Raw genomic sequence first — 21,723 nt, forward strand, 5'->3', positions numbered from 1 at the left:
GACCACTGTCCTTCCAAAAGAACATCCTCCTTCATTGAAGATCTTTTGGTAGAGAAGTTGTTTGATTTTCTGAAAATGTTATTTTGCCCTGTTTCCTAATTAATAGTTTATTTTTTAAAGATTTTATTTATTCACAAGAAAGAGAGAGAGAGAGAGAGCTCACAAGCAGGGGAGTGACAAGCAGAGGGAGAGGGAGAAGCAGCCTCCCCACGGAACAGGGAGCCAGATGCAGGGCTCAATCCCGTATGCTGGGATCAAAACCTGAGCTGAAGGCAGATGCCCAACCAACTGAGCCATCCAGGCACTCCCTAACTGATAATTTAAAAGAACATAAACTAAAAAAAAAAAAAAAAAAAAAAAAAAAAAAAGAACATAAACTTGGGTCGCCTGTGTGTTCCTGGCATCCTAGGATCGAGTCCCGCATCAGGCTCCCTACATGAAGCCTGCTTTTCCGTCTGCTTATGTCTCTGCTTCTCTGTGTGTCTCTCGTGAATAAATAAAATCTTTAAAAATAAATACATAAAAAAGAACATAAGCTCTTAGGCTGAGTTATCTTCTCTTGTCATCTTAAAAATATTATTACACGGTCTTCTGATTTTTACTATGGTTGCTGAAGAGTCTGCTAATATTTGAACTGAAGATACTCTGTCTTTTCTCTCTAGCTATTTTCTTCAATTGTCTCTCTGCAGTTTCACTATGAGGAGCTGTGTGTCTAAGTATACGTTTAAGTTTATTTACACTGCTTGGAAAAATGATTTTGTCCAATGATTCACCTCTATTATCAATTCTGAAAAGTTCTTGGCTTTTTCAATTTGAGTATTGTTATCTCCCTATTCTATGATTCTGAAATTCCTATTAAAGTTTATTAGACTTTCTCATTCTATCCAGTATTTTAACCTTGCCTTTATATTTCCAATTCTGTGTCTAGGCACCATTATAGATAATTCCATATGGCCTAACTTCCAATTTATTAATTCTCTCTTTGGCTGTGTCTAATTTGCTGTTTAGCTCTTCTACTCAATTTATAAACTCAACCCATTTTTTTCATGTCTATAAGTTCTATTTTTTTAAAAAAACAACTTCTTGGTTGATTTTGATACTTCTGTTATTTGTCATACTCCAAACCCCCATTTTATAATTCCATAATGTAATTTCTTCAACATTTATTTCTGTCACTTGTTATTCTGATTATTTTCACTCATAGTATCTTATTTCCTGTGTGTTTAGAATTTAGGATTCTCAGAATTATGGGTTCTCTTTTTGAATACAGAGCTTATGTTCATCAGGCCTCTTCTCTGAGAATACTCTAAGGCCAAGTGTGGAGGTGGAGGAGAGACAACCTTCCAAAGATAATCTATATTTTTGCTTCTGCCCAACTTTCTAAGACACTATCAACTTGGAATCACTTTAATTTCTCAACTTCAAGTTTCCCAGAGAACACTTGTTGGCATAAACTTCAACTCCAAGCTTATGTAAGCACAAATCTATGGTTATACATTCTCAAGGGAAACCACCTGCCTCCCTATCAACCTAGGCAAAGACAATTTCATTATATACTCCCTTTGTCAGCAAAAGGATGTTTCTTCTAGTCCATACTTTCACTGAAGGTATAGCCCTATGTGAGTTTCATCATATGAGGACCTCAGTCTTAATTTTATACCTGATCTCTTATGTCTTACCTATTGCTACTAAACCACCCACATCTCTAAATTAAGGAGAGGCAAAGTCTCCCTGAGAATCAATAACTTAAGCCTCCTCTTGCTTCTCCCTTACTTTCTTATATATGCAGCTATGCATATCCATTTAATTTTTAAGATTTTATTTATTCATTCATGAGAGCCACAGAGAGAGAGGCAGAGACACAGGCAGAGAGAAAAGCAGGCTCCATGCAGAAAGCCCGATGTGGGACTCAATCCCTGGTCTCCAGGATCACGCCCTGGGCCGAAGGCAGGTGCTCAACTGCTGAACCATCCAGGCGTCCCTGCATATCCATTTTAAAAGGGTATTTATTATACCTTATCCATCACTTCTACTCCCCATGAAGACTTCATGTCTTCTATGAGGAGTTTTTTTGGCTATTTTACTTTCACTATTACTGCCAGAAATTTAAATGCAGTAACACTTTCCAAGGGTGACAAGAGCTCTATATGCCTTCACAAGCCCAGCCTAGGAACAAGGAATCAAGCCAGATCACCTCAATTCACTTCCAACTTCAACTCTGTAAACAAGTCCCTGGCACCATCCTCCCAAGAACAAAGTGTGAGTCCAGGGCCATCCTCCAGAATCCTTGCCTTTCTCCAGGCACCATCATATCTGTAGGATACTAGAGAAGAGCTTCCAGGTAAAGGTTAAGGATTATACACAAATATTACTTTTGCTCCTTCCTATAATCCCAAGAAAACCACAGCACAGAGAAGTTTTTAAAGCATAAACCCATAAAAACAAAGAGAACAGGAAAGAACCACAGAAATCAAATTCTGAAGCTGGAAAGCAGATTATACCAGTTGTCAATAACCACAAAGACTCCTGAGTTGGCTGTGGAGAAAGCTGAAAAGCAACATGATTTCCAACACAGGATCCTCCAGAACTCAGGAATTTGTGTCATGTCTCTCTCTGGAAGTGAGGTGAAGATGAATCCAAAGAAAAAAAGGCTGGCTAGATCCTCAGCGCTCACTACCACTCACCATGGCTGGGGCTGCCTTCCCCAATCCAATAGGTTATTTTCTAAAGAAGATAAAGAGTCTCTAGACAGGAAGGATTAGGAAAACTTGAGGGCACAGGTATCATACTAAAACAAGAAGAATACAGGACAAAATGTGGATTGCAGAAACTCCAGTTCTCCTCCAACCATGGCTCCCAGGATGTTGGTAGTCAGGCCTTACACCTACCCTCCCAGACAAGTCCCCAAAGAGAAAGCAGAAGACATTTCTCAGGAAAATCTGGCTAGCTTCAGAAATAACCCAAGCAGATCATCCTACCGTTGGCAGGTTCCACTCAGGAGCTCAGAGCTTTCAATCGGTATTCAGGTCCATCCTTAAATATGAACAGGTCAGGGCACCTGGGTGGCTCAGTGGTTGAGCATCTGCCTTCAGCTCAGGTTGTGGTCCCATTATATATATAATGAAATATGAATGTATATATATACATACACACATGTAATTATTATATATAATATAGTTATATATATAAATATATATGTGGACCCATTTTATATATATATATACATATATATATATAATGGCAGAAATGAAAATCAACAGAAGGATTAAAAGATAATATTGACATAATCTCACAAAGTCAAGTAAACACACAAAGATACAGAAAATAAGAGAGAAAAGAGAAAAGGAATCTAGAGGCTCAGTGCAGAAAGTTCAACACCTAAATAACAGGAGTTCCAGGAGGAAACAAAAGGGATGAAATCAAAGACCAGCACATGAAAACAGGATCCTTAGCAGGTCCCGTCACTGTGAAATTTTACCACAGTGGAGACAAGAAAAGACCTCACAGCAGATGTCTATCAAATGAGAAACGTCACCTATAAAAAATTAGGAATCAGAATGGCTTTGAACTTCCTGCAGCCAATAATATTTAGAAGCTAGAATACAATGGGACAGTGCTTCACAGTCTGGAGGGGAAAAGATTTCCTATTTATAAGCCCATGCCCCATTAACTATCAATGAAATACGAAGGCAGAAGAGAGAAAATAAAGATCCAAAAACATACCTTCTGTTCATTCTTTCTCAAAAGGTATTAGAGGATACTCTCCTCCAAAATGAGGAAGCCATCAAAAAAAGAAGATACAATAAGGATGCAAAAACCCAAAGATGCAACACAAAAGATAGTGATAAGTATCTTAAAGATGAAGAGCAAAGGAGTTACAGGGTGACAGCCAGACCAGGCTGGAAGCCAGAATCTACATGTGAACTCTGTTCAAACTGCTGGCTAACCTTTAACTACACAGGCACCATCACACTGCAAGCAACTAAGTAAACATAAAGGAACTAAAACAGACATTTCAGCAGCTACACACCACAGAAGAGTTTATGAATTCAGCCAATATAACTACCTGCTAACACAAAAAGCAAAGAAAAACAAAACAAAACAAAACAAAACAAAAAAACATTAACTCAAAAAAAACACAATGCTTATAAGAGGAACATAACAATCCAGAGCCTCTATAATTATCACTCACAATATTTAGATATAATCCAAGATTATATGAAAAATAGGTAAATATGTCTCATATTCAAGAGAACAGATAATCAATGAAGACTGATTCTAAGATGATCAGATGTTGGAATCAGCAAAGATTTTAAAGTAACTATCAGAAGTATATGTTTAAGAAAGTAAAGGAAAATACATTCCAGTGAAGGCATTGATAGGATACACCAGCAGAAAATAAAACCTATAAAAAAAAAAAAAGAACCAGATGGAAATTCTAAAACTGAATAATCTTAAACAAAAGATTCATAAAGTCAGGTTGTAAAGAAATGAATGGAAATAAATATACCATGTCAACATTAGATAGAATGATTTTAAGATGAAATTTTATAACACTAAGACATCAAAATGGATGATTTATTCCCCTGATGAAACGCCATCATCTAATACCACTTCCCAATATTGAAACAATTTCTCACACCTATGAAATATCACTTGAAAGTGGTATTTCTAATCCATTGTCTATTTACTATCTAGCACCGAAAGCTTCCCATTTTAATTACTATAGCTTTACAATGAATCCTGATCCAGAAGGCACAACTTATTCTTTTTAAGACAGCCTTAGGGGGGAAAAAAAAAAAAGACAGCCTTGGCTCTTCTTAGTTCTTGCATTTCCAAATTGTTTTACTCTAAGGATTAAACCCTACAAGCTTTTTCTGCATCTACTGAATATACTAAAAAATCCTATGGGGTTTTTTGCTCAGTTAACATGGCAAATTAGATTTTCAATTGTTAGACCAAGTATGCATTTATTTCTGTGATTAAAACACTTAGTCATTAGATACATAGAGAGATACACACACACAGAGAGAGATCTTTTTTTTTTTTACATATTGCCAAATTCTATTTGTGAATATTTTAAAGGTATGGATCTTATATTCATTAGAGATATTAGTTCTATTTATCTCTCCACTCTGTCCTCTTATCTCACATTTATTGATTTCTTTTCAATTTGTGAATTCTTTATTATTCTATGTTCTCTTTATTAGCTTCAAAGTTCTCATCTTTCTATCCTTTAGTGGTTACCCTAGAAATTTACAGCATACCTCCATGATTTATCAAATCCTAACATTAATAGGTAGTTTTATCCTGTTGGTGACCAATGTTAAGAACTGAATTAAAAAAAAAAGAAAAAGAAAAAGAAACAGGATTGAGTCCCGCATCGGGCTCCCTGCATGGAGCCTGCTTCTCCCTCTCTGCCTGTGTCTCTGCCTCTCTCTGTGTCTCTCATGAATAAATAAAATCTTTAAAAAAAAAAAAAAAAAAAAAAAAGAACTGAGGGATCCCTGGGTGGCGCAGCGGTTTGGCGCCTGCCTTTGGCCCAGGGCGCGATCCTGGAGACCCGGGATCGAATCCCACGTCGGGCTCCTGGTGCATGGAGCCTGCTTCTCCCTCTGCCTATGTCTCTGCCCCTCTCTCTCTCTCTCTCTCTGTAACTATCATAAATAAATTTTTTAAAAAATGTTTAAAAAAAAAAAAAAGAACTGAATTCCATTTTCACTCCACTTCCTATACAGCATTGTTTTCATGTGTTTTTATATGTGTTTCAAACTCAGTAATGCAATCCTATGTATCACTTTCAATGTCCTTCATTCTTTTCTGCATCTCTGACCTCCCATCTAGATCATTTACCGTCTGTCTGAAGAACACCCTCTTTACTTGATACCTTCATTCTTTTTTTTTTTTTTTTTCTAAGATTTATTTATTGGGCACCTCTCGTTAAACATCTGCCTTCAGCTCAGGTCATGATCCCAGGGTCCTGGGATCAAGTCCTATATCAGGCTCCCTGCTCAGCAGGAACCTGCTTCTCCCTCTCCCTCTGCCTGCCATTCCTCCTGCTTGTGTGTGGCTCTCTCTCTTGCTCTCTCTGTCAAATAAATAAATAAATCTTTTTTGAAAATTTTTAAAAATAAAGATTCATTTTCTTATTTTTAAGAGAAAAAGAGAGAGACAGAGGGGAAGAGGGGCAGGAGAGACAGAATCTCAAGCAGACTCCCTGCTGAGCATGGAGTCTGACAACAGGGTCCATCTCAGAACCAAGATCATGACCTGAGCCAAAATCAAGAGTCAGACACTTAACTGACTGAGCCACCCAGGTGCCCTGATACCTTCATTCTTCAAAGATAGTTTCACTTGATTTGGAAGTTTAAAGAGACAATTTTTTCTTTTAGCATTTAAAGCTTTCATTCCATTATTTTCTGGCTTCCACTGTTTCTGAGAAGTTAGGTGTCAATATAACTACTACTCTTTTGATTGTAATGCCTTTTATCTCTGTCTGCTTTTTAAGATTCTCTCCTTTGGGATCCCTGGGTGGCGCAGCGGTTTGGCGCCTGCCTTTGGCCCAGGGTGCGATCCTGGAGACCCGGGATCGAATCCCACATCGGGCTCCCGGTGAATGGAGCCTGCTTCTCCCTCTGCCTGTGTCTCTGCCTCTCTCTCTCTCTCTCTCTCTCTCTCTCTGTGACTATCATAAATAAATAAAAATTTAAAAAAAAAAAAAAAAGATTCTCTCCTTGGTGTTCAGAAGTTTGGCTGGAGGGATCCCTGGGTGGCTCGGCGGTTTGGAGCCTGCCGTCGGCCTAGGGCATGATCCTGGGGTCCCAGATCGGGCTCCCTGCATGGAGCCTGCTTGTGTCTCTGCCTCTCTCTCTCTCTCTCTGTCTCTAATGAATAAATAAAATATTAAAAAAAAAAAGAAGTTTGGCTGGAATAAGAATAGGTGTGGAATTTTTATTTTTCTTGGTTCACAGGGCTTCTTGATTCTGTGGCTTAATGCCTTTCATTTATTTTGCAAAGTTCTCAGCTATTCTCTCTCCTGCTTCTATATTTTGTTTCTCTGGCCTTTATTTCTGTGGCTCTGATTACACGTATCTTGGACCTTCTCACTTCGTCCTGTCTTTCCCTCTCCTTTGTATTAATCTTTTTGCCTTTCCAGGGTTTAGTCTGCATAGTATCTTCTGATCTATCTTCCCATTCACTGATTCTAATTCTTTCTTCATTTTGACTTAATCTCCTGATAAAATCATTCATTGAGTTCTTAACCTCTGTTAGTGTATAATGCCCATCTATAATTTTTCATTTAGTTCTTATACATTTTTCCAGCTCTCTACTGAAACCCTCACTTTCACTTCCTTGATCATAGCAAGATTTTTCAGTATGTATATAACTCCAGTCTGGAGCTCACTCAGGTTTGCTTCAACTGTGATGTTTTTTCTGGTTATTTATTTAAAGTGATGAACCAGTCGTGATACGTGCAAAATTGTCTGTAAAATAATTTGAGGGCTACAATGATGTTATATTCCTATAATGTTACATGTACTTCTGGCAGGCAGCTAAGGGTACCATTAATTCCAGAGCATCTAAATCCTGCTTTAGGGATGCCTGGATGGCTCAGAGGTTGAGCATCTGTCTTTGGCTCAGGGAGTGATCCTGGTCCCAGGATCAAGTCCCTCATCAGGCTCCCTGCGAGGAGCCTGCTTCTCCCTCTGTCTATGTCTCTGCCTCTCTCTGTGTGTCTCTCGTGAATAAATAAATAAAATCTTTAATTTTTTTTTTAAATCCTGCTTTAGATCTGTCTTCTTTTGGTTCTCCCTGGCCTCCAAGTCTTTGGGTATCCAACTCAAAAGGAGAGGTTCACTATATCTGCCCTCTATTGAAAACTCCAATCCCTGTCTTCCTAGCCCCACAAGGCTATCAAATGCAGATGCAACCCTCTCAGTTCCCTATATGGAAGGGCTAAAAAGAAATTCAAACATCAAGTCACCACCAGGGCCACTGTTCTCAAACAAATCCTGACCTGGTAAGTCTTCACTATCTTCTTAGCTGTACAATGCTTTCAGACAGAGATGTTTCCTCAATTTGTCCATCTTTTCCAGATGCCTCCAGAAAGAGGGTTGGTCCTGGTCATCAAAAAAGAGGAAGCCTCCATATCTACTTTTTACCCAGCTTTTAGACTATTTTCAGGAACACATAATACCCAAAGGGAAGACTCTACACATACACAGAAACTGAAATCACCTGTGTAGATAAGCCTGTTCACAGGAAGTGTTTAATTAGACCCTAGGGGCAGAGGCCGGAAAAAAAAAATAACTTTCATTCCAAAGTGTGACTCAAGAGGGAAACAAAATCCCCTTTCAATCAACTTTATTATTTCAGACCATTAAGGACTAAATTGTGTTCCCCCAAAATTCTTAACCCCCAATGTGACTAGACTGGGTGATTAGCCCATTAAAGAGGTAATTAAGGTCAAATTAGATTATAAGGGTGGGGCCCTAATCCAGTAGGGCTGGTGTCTTTAACACAAAGAGGAAAAGAGTGTCTGCACACAGAGAAAAGACCATACAGTAAGTAGGCAGCTATCTGCAAGCCAAAGAGAAAGGCCTCACCAGAAACCAATCCTGCTGGTACCCTGAGGAGGACTTCCAGCCTCCAGAACTGTGAGAAAGTAAATTTCTGGTATTGAAGCCACCCAGTGTGTGTTATTTCAAAGCCATCCATCCGGTGGCAGCCCTATCAGCCCAATGCACAGAGAGCACACATCACCTGTACAATGTGGGAAAGCTAATGGGGACATCATTCATCCTAGAGACAGTATCATAAATATACTGTCACCTAAGTCCACAAGCAGAGCCTAACAAGTGGACTTACACAAGGAATCCCAGTGAAAGCACAGTGAAGCAGCAGGCAGCACACTGAAGGAGACTAGGAAAGTACAAGCTCTGGAGAACAATCATCTCAAACTATCCTACCTAGTTCTATGGCCAACTGTGGCAGAAAGTTATACAAGCGAACACCACACACACACACACACACACACACAGAGAGAGAGAGAGAAAGAAAGAGAGAAAGTGAAGCTCCCCAGAGCCCCTTCTGGTGAGAAGCTTCTCACCAGATTCTAAAATAATTCTCTGCAAGTGTCTCCTATCCCTCCTACCAGCATTATCACCACATACAAAATCAGGATCCTGCCATGTTACAATCTTGTCAAAGCACTGGATTCACCAGTGGTGCCCTGTTAACACACAGCTCCTCACAACCTTCAGCAAGTGCCTCAGTCTCCCTGGAGGGTAGAGGCAGCATAAAGCATGGCCAGTGAGCTTACACAGACATGTACATCCATCCCATACTCAGACCTGCTAGCACTTACTGGCAAGTCCACTGCTACCTCTCTTTTATCAACACAGTTACCAGGAGGCTCAGACACAGGAAGCAGTGGACCTAGTGGACACTAGACCTGTCTGGGCACCCTTCGTGACACGGACTATTTCCAACCTATGCAATCTAGCGTTTTTGGAGGGGAAGGAGAGGCTCGTATATCGCTGCAGAGGGCCAGCTGCCATCTTACCCAGCTTCTGCCCCCACTGCCATCACCTGGATAGATTGGGGGGGTTGGGGGAGGGGACAGTACAGCCATGTCTCAGTACCTATTAAAATTTTAAATATACATGTGCTGCGGCTGGGTCGGTCAGTAGAGCACACAACTCTTGACCTCAGGGCTTTGAGTTCAAGTTCCACATTCGGTGTCTTTATTAACGTTAATAAATCTTTAAAAAAATAAAATATAGGGATCCCTGGGTGGCGCAGCGGTTTGGCGCCTGCCTTTGGCCCAGGGCGCGATCCTGGAGACCTGGGATCGAATCCCACATCGGGCTCCCGGTGCATGGAGCCTGCTTCTCCCTCTGCCTGTGTCTCTGCGCCTCTCTCTCTCTCTCTGTGACTATCATAAATAAATAAAAATTTTAAAAAATAATAATAAATAAAATAAAATAAAATATAGGGACGCCTGGGTGGCTCAGCAGTTGAGCACCTACCTTTAGCTCGGGTCATGATCCCAGGGTCCTGAGATCAAGTCCCACATCGGGCTACCCACAGGGAGCCTGCTTATCCCTCTGCCTATGTCTCTGCCTCTCTGTGTGTCCCTCAAGAATAAATAAATAAAATCTTTAAAAAAAAAAAAATTCCTCGTTATCAATCCTTGAGAATCAGTCTGCATAAAATGTATACAATCAGAAAAATCCATCAATAGACTATATAAAATGTAGTCTACATACAAACTGAAATTTCACACAGCTATTTAAAAAAATCAAGGTAGAAAAAAAAAAAATCAAGGTAGATCCACAGGTATGAGAAAGATTGCCAAAACATACTTCTGCATTTAAAAGCCATGACATCGAACAACACAGATGAGCACTCGATGGCCACAAACAATTCACTCTGGTAGATTTCACTCATCTAAAGCACAAAACCAGGCAAAACTAATGTGTGCCATGAGAAGTCAGAATAGTGAACAACCTTAGGGATGGATGTAGGAGTAGAGCCTGGAAGGGAGCAAGAAAGGGCTTAGTGGGGATAGGGGCTGGTAAATTTCTGATTCCCAGGCAGCCCGGGTGGCTCAGCAGTTAGCGCTGCCTTCAGACCAGGGCCTGATCCTGGAGACCCGGGATCGAGTCCCGCGTCAGACTCCCTGCATGGAGCCTGCTTCTCCCTCTGCCTGTGTCTCTGCCTCACTCTCTCTCTCTCTCTCTCTCTCTCTGTGTCATGAATAAATAAATAAAAAATTTTTTAACAATTTCTGATTCCCCATCTAGATGCTGATTATATGGGCACAGTCAGTTTGTGAAAATTCATCAAGCCATCATTTATGATAATACACAGTTCTACTTGTATTTTATACCCCAATTAAATGTTTGAAGAGAAGCAATACCATTTTAGGTTAAAAAATACTATTTCATCAATGCTTCCATAGACGCACAGATAAAAACGTATAGAAGGACTCAGATGGGGGCCAGGGGTGGTAAAGGGCCCTGGTTTTATCTGTAATGTCTAATTTTCTGCAGCTGAATGTATGCATATTATTTGTAAAACTAAGAATTAGTAAAATTTAAATAGGAAAGGAAGGGACCAAAGTGACCTCTCCTCTTAGAGCTACAACCAGGGTGCCTAACCAGGAGACCCCTGGGTAAAGGGAGGTGTGGGAGTGGGTTTTTCAGGGGAGGAGAGAGGTAGCCTGGTTCTCCTTCCCCTGAGCGGCCCTACAGGACCCACTCTCAGGTAAGGGGTTCACAGGAAGGGCCAACCAGGTAGGAAGGGAAGTCAGAATTCACTGTAACTTTTCTGCCCCTCTACTTCTAAGCCACAGAGCAGATGAACTCTGCTCCCCAGGTTCTCAGGGCACACAGAGGCTAGACCTCCTTATAAGGCATGAGCCACATAATCCACTTCCCAGACCCTGGTCTGCCTGGATACCAAGTACCTGAAGGGAATGTCAAAACTTGGGTAACAAGGAAATTCCCAAAAGTACAGAAAAGCGCATAGGTTTCTTAATCCAAGGCACTGAGAACTCAGATGTTTCCTGAATCAATATGGGGGGGGGGGGTGCACTGTCAAAGACATTAGACATTAAAAGGCATTGCCCTCATACCTGAAAACACTGCACACCACTACACAAACCAGAAGAAAAAAACACCCTGACCCTGACATCAACACTCAAGAGACTCAGCTTCCGAGTCAGCCTCCCACTTCCATTGGTTCAAGTCTAAGAGGCAAGCAGGGGCCCCACCCTCTCCATGGATGGACAGACAACAGCTGGTCTGGTCACATCTTCTGAAATGCTTGACCACAAACTCCGGGAAGCAGCCTTCTCCATCCTCCAGCCAAGGGCTTGGGTTTCCAATCTGCCTTCCTTTTCCTTCCCCAGAACTAATTTTAGCCTCCTTGGTTGTCAGAGTGGAACTGAGATAGTCGGCAGAGGAACATTTGCAAACAAGAACATGAGCTCACCTCACAAAACACCTCTGCTCCAGCTCAGAAGCTGACCAGAGAAGAGAAAGTCCTGTTGTGCGGCAGGCCAGGCCCCTAGAGAAGGTCCCTTGGGAGAAGGGCTACACATCTGCCCAGTGAGGCAGGCTTCCTTTCCAACACCTGCTCCTAATAACCACAAGTCCAGGAATGAAAATACCCAGCTAGGGCTGCCAGCCCCTGAGTCTGAAAAAGGCACATGTATGTGTACAGCAAGACTGGAATAACCAGAGCAAAACATGGGGCTGGCCAAAGGCAGGAAGCCAGGATTGATCCTGGGCCAGAAAGAGTGACAGCTCACCCCCAGCCCGTGTCATCAGTTGGGTTTCCAGTGCCTTTGACATAGTCATCACCAACAAACAAACCAGGGACTTGGAAGAAGGCAGTCCCATCTCCTCTCTCTTTCCCAACCCCACCCCCAACCTGGGCATCCAGGAGGGTCCCACCAAGTCCTCAAGAAACAGGCACCTCTCAGTCAGGTGGAGAAAGTTCAAAGAGGAAGCCCCGAAGTGGTGGGTGTCTATTCCGGAACAAGGAATTGGGTGACCGAACGGGAGAGAAGATGTAAGAAGTCAAGAAGATGGAACCAGAAGTCTCAATCCCAGTAAGAAGCCCTTTAAAATAAGCACGGGACACACCAGTGGCGGAGAACTTGGAAAGGCAAGCGCTGGGGACTGCATCCTCCCACCCTGTGAGCCCAGTCTGCAGTCAGGTCCCAGTGCAGCAAAGCGAGCTGAACTTGCTGAGCTCCAGATCAGAGGAGCCCCCAGAAAGCCTTCCCCAGCAGAGCTCGGGGCAGGTCAGGAGAGGAGTGAAGAAGAGATGCGGTGCTGCCCACCTGCCAAGCCCAGCACACGTGCCCAGAGACCAGGCCCCCGGGTGAGGGCCGCCCGCGCTGCCCACCCCAGCTCCCAGGGGCCTGCCCGCCGACTCCCAGTGGCCAGGTGGAGGCCTGAGCCCATACCTCGGGGGAGACGCTGCCCCCCTGCGCTGGCGTCCCCAGGTTCGGCGGGGTGCCAAGCAGCCGGCCTGCTCGAGGGCAGGGGCATGCCCGCGTCCTGCTGCAGCCCCGGCACTGCTCGGGTCCACGGGCAGCCTCAGCTCCCAGCCGCGGCTCCCCGGCCAGCGGCCCCGAGGTTCCAGGCGGCGCGGCGGCCCGGGCAACACGCACTGCCTGACATTCTGCTCAAGTGGGAGGGCGAGGCCCCCCGCGCAAAGCTCAAGGCAGCGGGCAGAGGCGGTGGGCGGGTGTGTGTGGGTCCGGGGCGGGCAGGCTGCCGGGCCACCCACGGCCGCCACCTCCCTGAAGCCCTGAAACCCGAACCGCTGCTGGGAAAACTCAAGGACGCCAGGATCCTTCTCGCTAGCTGGCCGAGGTCCTCCCAAACCGCTCACTGCCAATCACTCTCATGGCCGAGCAGGCAGGGATCTCCCAGGCTTTGAGGAGACTCCAACCTCCCACCTTGAATTCGCAAAGGCTAGGTGCTGTGGGCATTAGCCATAACCCCACCTCCCACAACTGTCTCTTTAAAGCACAGGAACATTCTAGATCCAGGGTTCTCAACCTGAGGCGATTTACAACCCCTCTACCCAGGACATTTTTGTTGTCACAATACTAGCATTAAGTGGACAGAGACCAAGGATGGTGCTAAAGGTCTTACCACGCACAAGACAGGTGTCACCACCATCTCCAAACACACACAACAAAGAATCATAGGGTCTAGATTGTCCATAGTGTCGAGACTGAGAAACCCTGTCCTAGATTGAGGTCTACCTAGCCAGGACCCTGCCTGAGAGCTGTCCTCTAACCAGTGTCATTCTCAAAAGTATTCCCTGCACCAGCTCCTCCTCACAGCCCCCAAATCTTGGTCCACAGTAACAGGCCAGGATCCACAAGTGAATCTTAACTCTTAACTTGATGTCCTTTGATTCCGACTTGCACCACCCTGAGCTCTCAGGAAGGGACTGAATGCACAGGCACTCAAGGGAGAGCTGCCTGGAGGAGGAGAAAAAGGAACCAGGGCTGGAATGTAAACACTACAGGGGGATTACAAAGGACAGAAGTAAAGAAGTCCAGTGGAGGAAGCAATGTGGGAATGAGCCCAGTGCACCCCCCACCAAGGGCAACAAATTGCCCCTCAAAACTGGTACAATGGCTATGGGTAGGGCAGCCAGCACTTCACATAGCCCATCCCAGGGGGCTACAAGTTTCTGGTATCAATGCAAAACAGCAAGTGTGCATGTACAATGCATGCATTGGCTCTCACACACATATGCTTTCTCTTTCTTTATTTGTATTTTCCTGGGGGAAGAGTCCACAGCTTTTATCGGATTCTCAGAGAGGTTCACAATACAAAGGTCCATGGTGTAGAATGGGCAGTCTTCCCTGGGCTCCCTGCAAATTCCTTGAGTGAAGTGCTAGGGGTAGGGGAGGTCCAGGTGTTATCTAGGGATTCTTCTTTTTTTTTTTTTTTAAGATTTTATTTATTCATGAGAGACACAGAGAGAGAGAGAGAGGCAGAAAAATAGAGGGAGAAGCAGGCTCCCTGCAAGGAGCCCAATGTGAGACACAATCCCGGACCCCGGAATCACACCCTGAGCAGAAGACAGACACTCAACCACTGAGCCACCCTGGCGTCCCAATCTGGGGATTCTTAATGCCCCTGCAGAGTAGTACACCAGAGGCCCACCCAAGCTGGGGGAGGCTATGGGGTTCCAGGACTTATTTATTCACACAGCTATAGAGCCTGGAAGGCTGGCTGAGTTTCTCGGAAGAGCCTCTAACAGTAAGGGTGTCCACTCCTCCCAAAGGGCGGCCCAGCCAGCCAGTACCTGGAGTACCCAGCAGATACAAGGAGAGGGAGCAAAGGACGCCTTTTCCTTGGGGAATGGCACCAACAACCTGTAGATCTGTGGTCTGCATCGTTAGCAGCCACCACTACAAAAAGCCTGCAGGTCACCTCACTCATAACACATACACACATTTCTCCCCTGAGGACATAAACACCTTTGGATCAGAGAGTATCCAGCCTATGAGGACAACTTCAGGCAGTCCAAGCTGACAGTTCCTGATGGGACAGAGTTAGCTCCTCCTCTGCCAGTGGCTCCTGACATTCCACTCAGAAATTCTCCACCCCACCCCCACAGGCTCTGATCTGAACCCAAAATACAGAGACAGATGTCAGAAATCCTAAAGAGAGAAATCTGTCTAGGATGTCCTACAAGGCAAGTGCCAAACTTATTTCACAAGGGTACTGACCCAGGCACAGAACACAAAAAACCTGCAGAACTGAACAATGATCTTGTAACAAGCACCATGTGCCATTGTTATAGCATAAATTCCCCCCTTTCTTCTATGCACCATCCAGTATGGCAGCCACTACCCAAACGTGACTACTGAGCACCTGAAATGGGGAAAGTTCACGTTCTGTAGGTATAAAATACACACTGGATTTTGAGGATAGCACAAAAAAAAAAAAAAAAAAAGAACATAAAATGTCTCATTAATTGTTTTAATACTGATTACATGCAAAATCATGTAATCATTCAATACTGATTACTTGGTATATATCAGGTTAAATAACCATACCATTAAAGTTAATTTCACCTTGTTATAGACTAGTTTTTATTTATTTAAATTCAATTAATTAACATAGTATATTATTAGTTTCAGAGGTAGAGACTGAATGTTTATATGTGTCCCCTCAGAATTCGGATCTTGAAACCCTAATCCCCAAAAGGACGGTATTTGGAGCTAGAGCCTTTGGGGGGTAATCAGAGTTAGTCTGGTTCATGGTAGTGGGGCCCTCAATTTAGAATTAGTAGAAGAGGAAGAAGGAATGAGCTCTCTCTACCTGGCCCTCCAAACACAGAGGAAAGCCACATGAGGATGCAGTGAGAAGGCAGCCATCTGCCAGCCAGAAAGAGGGCCCTCACCACAACACTACCATGCTGGCACACTGGTCTTGGACTCCAGACACTAGAACTGTGAGAAATAAATTCTGTTATTGAAGTCACCCAGTCATGGTATTTATTTACAGCAGCCCAAACAGACTAAGACACCTGTTTTTTCTTTTATTAACACGACTACTAGAAAATTCTAAGTTACATACATGGTTGATGCTATATTTCTGTTGGACAGCGCTGTTCCTGATCCTCCTACTGTGTGCTGCAGGCGATGGAGTAATCCTAAATGGCAAGCCAAGAGCTTGAAGCAAGGGGCATCCATGAAGTAAAAGAACAGGAGCACCAGCTCTTCCCATAGCTCTTCACAGGTCAGCGCAGCAGCCACCAGAAAACTGGCTGCTGTGACCACAAGAAACACCCAGTGACCCCACCTTCGTCTCAGGGCAGGAACACGGGTCCTTGGATTCGGTCTAACTCCAGCACTGCCCAAGTCAGGCGGGGGAAGCCGAGGGAAGGAGGGAAAGGCAGACCATGGAGGAGCCCAATCCCACCCTGTCCTGTCCCGCCTCACCAGGAAGGGAGAGGAGGCTGGTGCTGTCCTGTCACAGAAGGAGGTCCCCTCTGCAGGCTGGAGCTTGGAAGAGCCCAGAACCTTCCAGAGAGACCCAGAGACAGCCAGGTGGGCTGCTGCATGCCTAGTAAGTCAGCCTGACGGCCCTAGCCTCCGCAGAGCAATGCCTTCTTTTCTCCTCAGAAGCATCTCCAAGCAGCACTTAAAAGGCAGAGAGAGAACCAAGCTCAACACCGCCACTCTGCTTCCACCACAGGGGAAATGGCTCCAAGGGGGCCGTGATACCCCCTGTCACACTGCGCCCAAACACCAGTAAGGGGGTCTTCTTCGTCCCTGCGCTCTGGCTACGCCGCTCCAGACTGCACACAGACAACTCCCTCGCGTCGGGCGCGGACAACCAAGTCCCGCTACATCAACAGGAGGGCGCAGAGCGGGGGTGGGCTGCGGCGGAGATCCCCCATCTCCACCCCCGCAGGGGCGCGGGGATCCCTGCCCCACCCCTGCACGCCCGGCCCCGCCCTTCCCGGGTTTCCCAGACTCCGCGCGGCTGCCACGGCGGGCGGCCGGGGACCCGCGCTGCATGTGTAATGGGGGCTGGGAACAAAGGCGCGCAGGACCCGGCGCCCCGGATTCCGCGCACCGGCCGCCGCGACCTCCCCAGGCTTCTCCCGGGAGCGTCAGTGCGCGGCTCCCCGCGTTTCCCGGGGCCGCCCGGAGCCGCCCGAACCGGAGGGCGGACCCCATCCCCGCACGCAGCCGGGGCTGGGCGCGCCCCAACGCCGCTAGAAGAGGAAAGTCACTGCTTCGGCTCTGGGGGAAAGCTCTTCCCCGCGGGACCCCGTGTACACCCGCACCCACACAGCGGCCGCCACCGGCACGCGAGCCGAACGCTGGCCCCGCCGACCACCCAGCCCTGCCACGTGCTTCCCGGAGGCACAAACGGGGACCGGTCAATTTTTCTTCGCACCCCACCTCCCGTCCCAGGAGCCCCGAACAAAGCGGCCCCGCGGGGTGACCGCACCTCGGGTCCCGGGGCCGCCGCGGGGGAGGCGGGCGTCGGCGGGAGCTGGCGCCGGCGGCCCGCCCCGCAGGAAGCACGACGCAGACGCCGGAGGGATGCGGCGCGGGGGACTCCTCCGGCCGCGCCCAGGGGCTCCGGGGGTCGCGCAGCCCTGCCCCGGCCCGCTCGGCGCTGCGATCCCGCCACCCCCGGCGCAGACCTGCCCACCACGCCCGCCGCCTGCCCCACGCCGCGGCGTCCCTCTCGCTGGCCCTGGGCTCCACGCGCCCGGGCTGCCCGACCCCCGAGCTGGCTGACGCCCCGGCCCCGGCCCCGGCCCCGGCCCCGGGGCCGCACCAACGAGATCGTCCCCCGCGAGGACGCCCGCAGTCCCCGCCCCGGGAGGCGCCAGCCGGGTGCAGGTGGCGCGGCGAGGAGGCCACGGGCCCGCCCTTTGTTGGTAAACACCGCGGCGCCTCCCGCGCCTCCCGCGCCCCCAGCGCCGCGCCCGTCCTTACCCGCGCACAGCGATCCCCAGAGGAGGGCGAGGGCCGCCCAGGGCGCCGTCATGTTCCGCGGCGCCGCCCCGCGGACACCCGGAGCCCGTGGGCAGGGCCGCGCGGCGGTCCCGGGGCGCGCAGGGCCCGGCGGCGGCTGCGCTCTCCTTCCCGCTTCTTCCTTCGGCCTCGCTCCCCGCGCGCTTCCCGCGCCTGGGTCCCCGGGCGGCGTGCAGGCTCCAAGGCCGGGCGGCGGCGCCGGGCTCACGGCCGCTGCGGGCGGCGCAGGCTGCGGCCCGGGCTCCGGGGCGACGCGGGGGCCGGGGGGCGGCGGCGGGGCGCGGGCCGGGGGGCGCCCGACTCGGGCATAGCGCGGCGGGGCTGGGCCCGGGCCCCGGGCGCAGGGGCCGAGTCCGGAGGGGCCATGAACGGGGGGAGGGGTGGGGGGAGGGGAGCTGAACCGAGTCCAAAATGGCTCCTGAGCCGCGGCCGCGGAGCCGAGCCAGCGGGGAAACCCGGATGTTGGATACAAAGAGGCGGGCGGGCGAGCGGGGCGGGCGGGGCGGGCGGGGAGGGGGAGGGGAGGGGAGGGGGCGGGCCCTCCGGCCGCGTGGCCCGCGCCCCCCTCAGGGGCGGCGCCGCCGAGAAACAACAACAAGGAGGCTCCGCCCCCGCCCCCGCCCCCGCCCGCGCCCTCCGCGCCCTCCGCGCCCCCCCGCCCGGGGTAGGCTGCTGGGGCCGCCTGCTGCGCGGCCGGGCGCGCTGGCCGAGGGGGGCGGTGGCCCCGGGACCGCGCGGCCGCCGCACCTGGGCCCTCGCTCCGCGCTGGAACCCACCGTCCCGGACGCGCGCTGCGCTGCGCTGCGACGCCGGAGCAGGTGGACGGCCCCGGGCTCGCCCGCGCTCCCGCCGCCGCCGCCCGCGCTCCCCGCCTCCGAAACCCGGGTCCCCGGGAACCGCGGGGGAGTCGTGCCTTTCGTGCCGAACGAATCGGCAGGACAGGCTATCTTCTCTCTGAAATGACGAGTAGCCCCCCCACTCTGCGACCCTAACACACACGTACGGGCACGGCTGGGATCCTGGAGCTGGACCCATCCCTGGGAGAGCGGGTGCCCGCCGAGCCTCTCCCCGCAGAGCAACAGCAGGTGGAAAAAGACCAGTGGCAGCTGCCTTCCCCAACACTGCACCCCGCATCAGTCGGCACCTTCAAAACTGGTCTCAACTGCCTCCCGTCCCTCGAGTTGAAGATCTTGTCTAGCAAATGGTCCTGCTGTCCTCTTCACTTGCCACATTCCTCCTTGGGTGCCCCTTTTCTTCACCTGAGATCCCACAACCAGAGCTTGGGAAGGTCACGATGGGGCTCCGAGCTAAAGAGGGAAAGCCCGTTAGAGCTCAGGTAGGAGGGGCAGGATCCTTCCATACAGAAATTATCCTCCGGCAATTGTGCTCCTGACTCGCCACAGCCTTTCTTGGAGCAGGGCAGGAGCAGGGCAAAAGCTGTCTGGAAGGAGGTGGTGCCTGGAAGTCGGAGTTATTTCACCTTTCTGAGCCTCACTTTCCTTACACAGGTGAAGAGGTTAGATTCCTGTGCTTTGCATTTTCCAGAAAGCAGAAACCTTATTCAAACAAAATATTATGCATACAGAGCGAAATTGCCTTGATTGAAGTCGAAATGAGGGCCCAACGCCCCCAGTTTCCAAAGCATTAGGAGCATCCAGGACCACACTTTGGAGTCACTACCCAGAAAGATTTGAGTCTCTAAATCTTCCAGTTCTGGAAAATCCTGTGGAAAATGACAGCACCTCCTTGCCACAATCCCTGTAAAGGCCTTTTAACACAGGATTGAATACTACATTGTGCTAAGTAAGAAGCAGTGTCATATGGGGTAGCCTGGCTATGTATAAGGCATTTGGTAATCCTACAGGAGGCAATATCCACAGACACATGATGGCAGGGGAGGTTAATCCAAATTCAGAATTAAGTGTCTTTTCTAGGAAAGATAAATTGCTGCCTTTTCCCTCCTGTAAGGTATCACCTATAATCCATTGCACCAACAATTAGATTGGCTGGTTCCTCTCTTCTACTCCACACAGGTTAGATACTACAATAAGGGTTCGGGGGGGGTTGGGATACAAGTTGCCAAGACATCTGTGTCTTCCACCTTGAATGTCTCTGGGGTCTCCAAATTTGTATATCTAACTGCCTACTTGACATCTCTATTTGGCAGCCTATCAGGCATCTCCAACCTGACCTAGCCAAAGTAGAATTCCCCATTCTTACCACAAATCTACTTCTCCTAGTTGTTCCTGTCAGAATCAATGGCATAACCAAATAACCAGTTGCTCAAGTCAGAACTATGAGCCACTCTTGATTTCCCCCATATTCAGTCCATCAGCAAGTTGGCTTCAAAAACATACCAACCGGGACTCCTGGGTGGCTCAGTGGTTGAGTGCCTGCCTTTGGCTCAGGGCGTGATCCTGGAGTCCCGGGATTGAGTCCCACATCGGGTTCCCTGCAGGGAGCCTGCTTCTGCTTCTATCTATGTCTCTGCTTCTCTCTGTGTCTCTCAGGAAAAAATAAATAAAATCTTAAAAAAAAAAACTATCAACCCTCAAGCCACTTTTTCCATATACACGGTTGCCACCCAACCTCTCACATCCAGACCACTGCAATAGCAGTGAACTGGAAGGGATTGTAACTAGTCACCTTGCTTCCATTCTTGCTTGGCTATATAATACATCTTCTATACAGCACCTGAAATGATCTTTTAAACATGAAACTCGTATCACGTTATTCCCTTCCTTAAAATCCTCCCATGGCTTCCTGTTATAACGCCTAACAAAGCTTAACATAATCCACCCTTCTTCCTCTCCAACTCACCATTGTCAGCCAGACACACTGGTGTGCTTTCTGCTCCTCAAACACATTAAGGTTGTTTCTACCTCAGAGCACCTGCAATCCCCACTGCCACTGCTGGAATACTCTCCTCCGACTCTCCTGGGGAGCTGAAATCCATGTTGTTGAGTTCATAAGATTAACCTGTATCTCTACTAACATTTTATTCATGAACCAATGCCAGGCTGATAGGGAAAGATGATGTGGATGTCTGAAAATCAAGGTTAATTGGGTTTTCTATTCTTTTGAACTACAAGAACACTAAAAATCGCATTTGATAGCAGACATGAGGTAACTGGAAGCTGAAAGGCAAAAAACCAACAAATGTCTACTACAGAACGTATGACGGAGTTCTGCCCTTCAGGGATTCTGTGTTTAGGACCACTTTTCCCCTACTGTCCCCGCCCCTGCTCAATGATCAAAGTCAGAAAACAAGGAATTGGGAAGAAACAATTGAGCATGGCATCCTTCAGTATCAAGCTAATGGAAGAAGATGGAAAATTATAGCATTAAAATATGACCTGGTATCTGAATCATTGACATTTTATTTCAAGGGTTAAATGCATTTATTTGTCAAGATAAACTTTTAAAATAACCACAACTTTTGTAATTTTACTCAGAGAACTCTTCATTAAAAAAAAAAAAAAAATTAAGTGGCTCCAGCCTCTCTTAGCTTCTGAGAATCACTGGTTAGAGATATGCTATAGTGGGTAATTATGAAAGATATAGGGTAATATATATCAGAATATATTATTCTGTAATTTAGTTACAGTAGTACCACATTAAATGATTTCAGAGGGTACTATTCACCCATTACAACGGGCCTAAGTGATGCT

The 21,723-nt window shown here is 47.7% G+C and overlaps 1 protein-coding gene across 3 annotated transcripts in view; it reads right to left on the bottom strand.

The window, feature by feature from the left end:
- ACVR2B (activin A receptor type 2B) overlaps positions 1-18,196 on the bottom strand; it is a 41,270-nt gene extending 23,074 nt beyond the window's left edge. Inside the window, exon 1 of one of the 3 annotated variants that reach the window (XM_077865755.1) lies at positions 18,014-18,194. In XM_077865755.1, coding sequence (XP_077721881.1) covers positions 18,014-18,065 — 52 coding nt within the window. In that variant the 5' untranslated portion in view covers positions 18,066-18,194. Of the gene's footprint in view, positions 1-18,013 lie in introns of all 3 variants that reach the window. The other 2 variants (XM_077865754.1, XM_077865756.1) reach the window with 2 other exon arrangements.
- Positions 18,197-21,723: the final 3,527 nt, after the last annotated feature.

Source organism: Canis aureus, chromosome 22, assembly GCF_053574225.1.
Source record: "Canis aureus isolate CA01 chromosome 22, VMU_Caureus_v.1.0, whole genome shotgun sequence".
Lineage (NCBI taxonomy): Eukaryota > Metazoa > Chordata > Mammalia > Carnivora > Canidae > Canis > Canis aureus.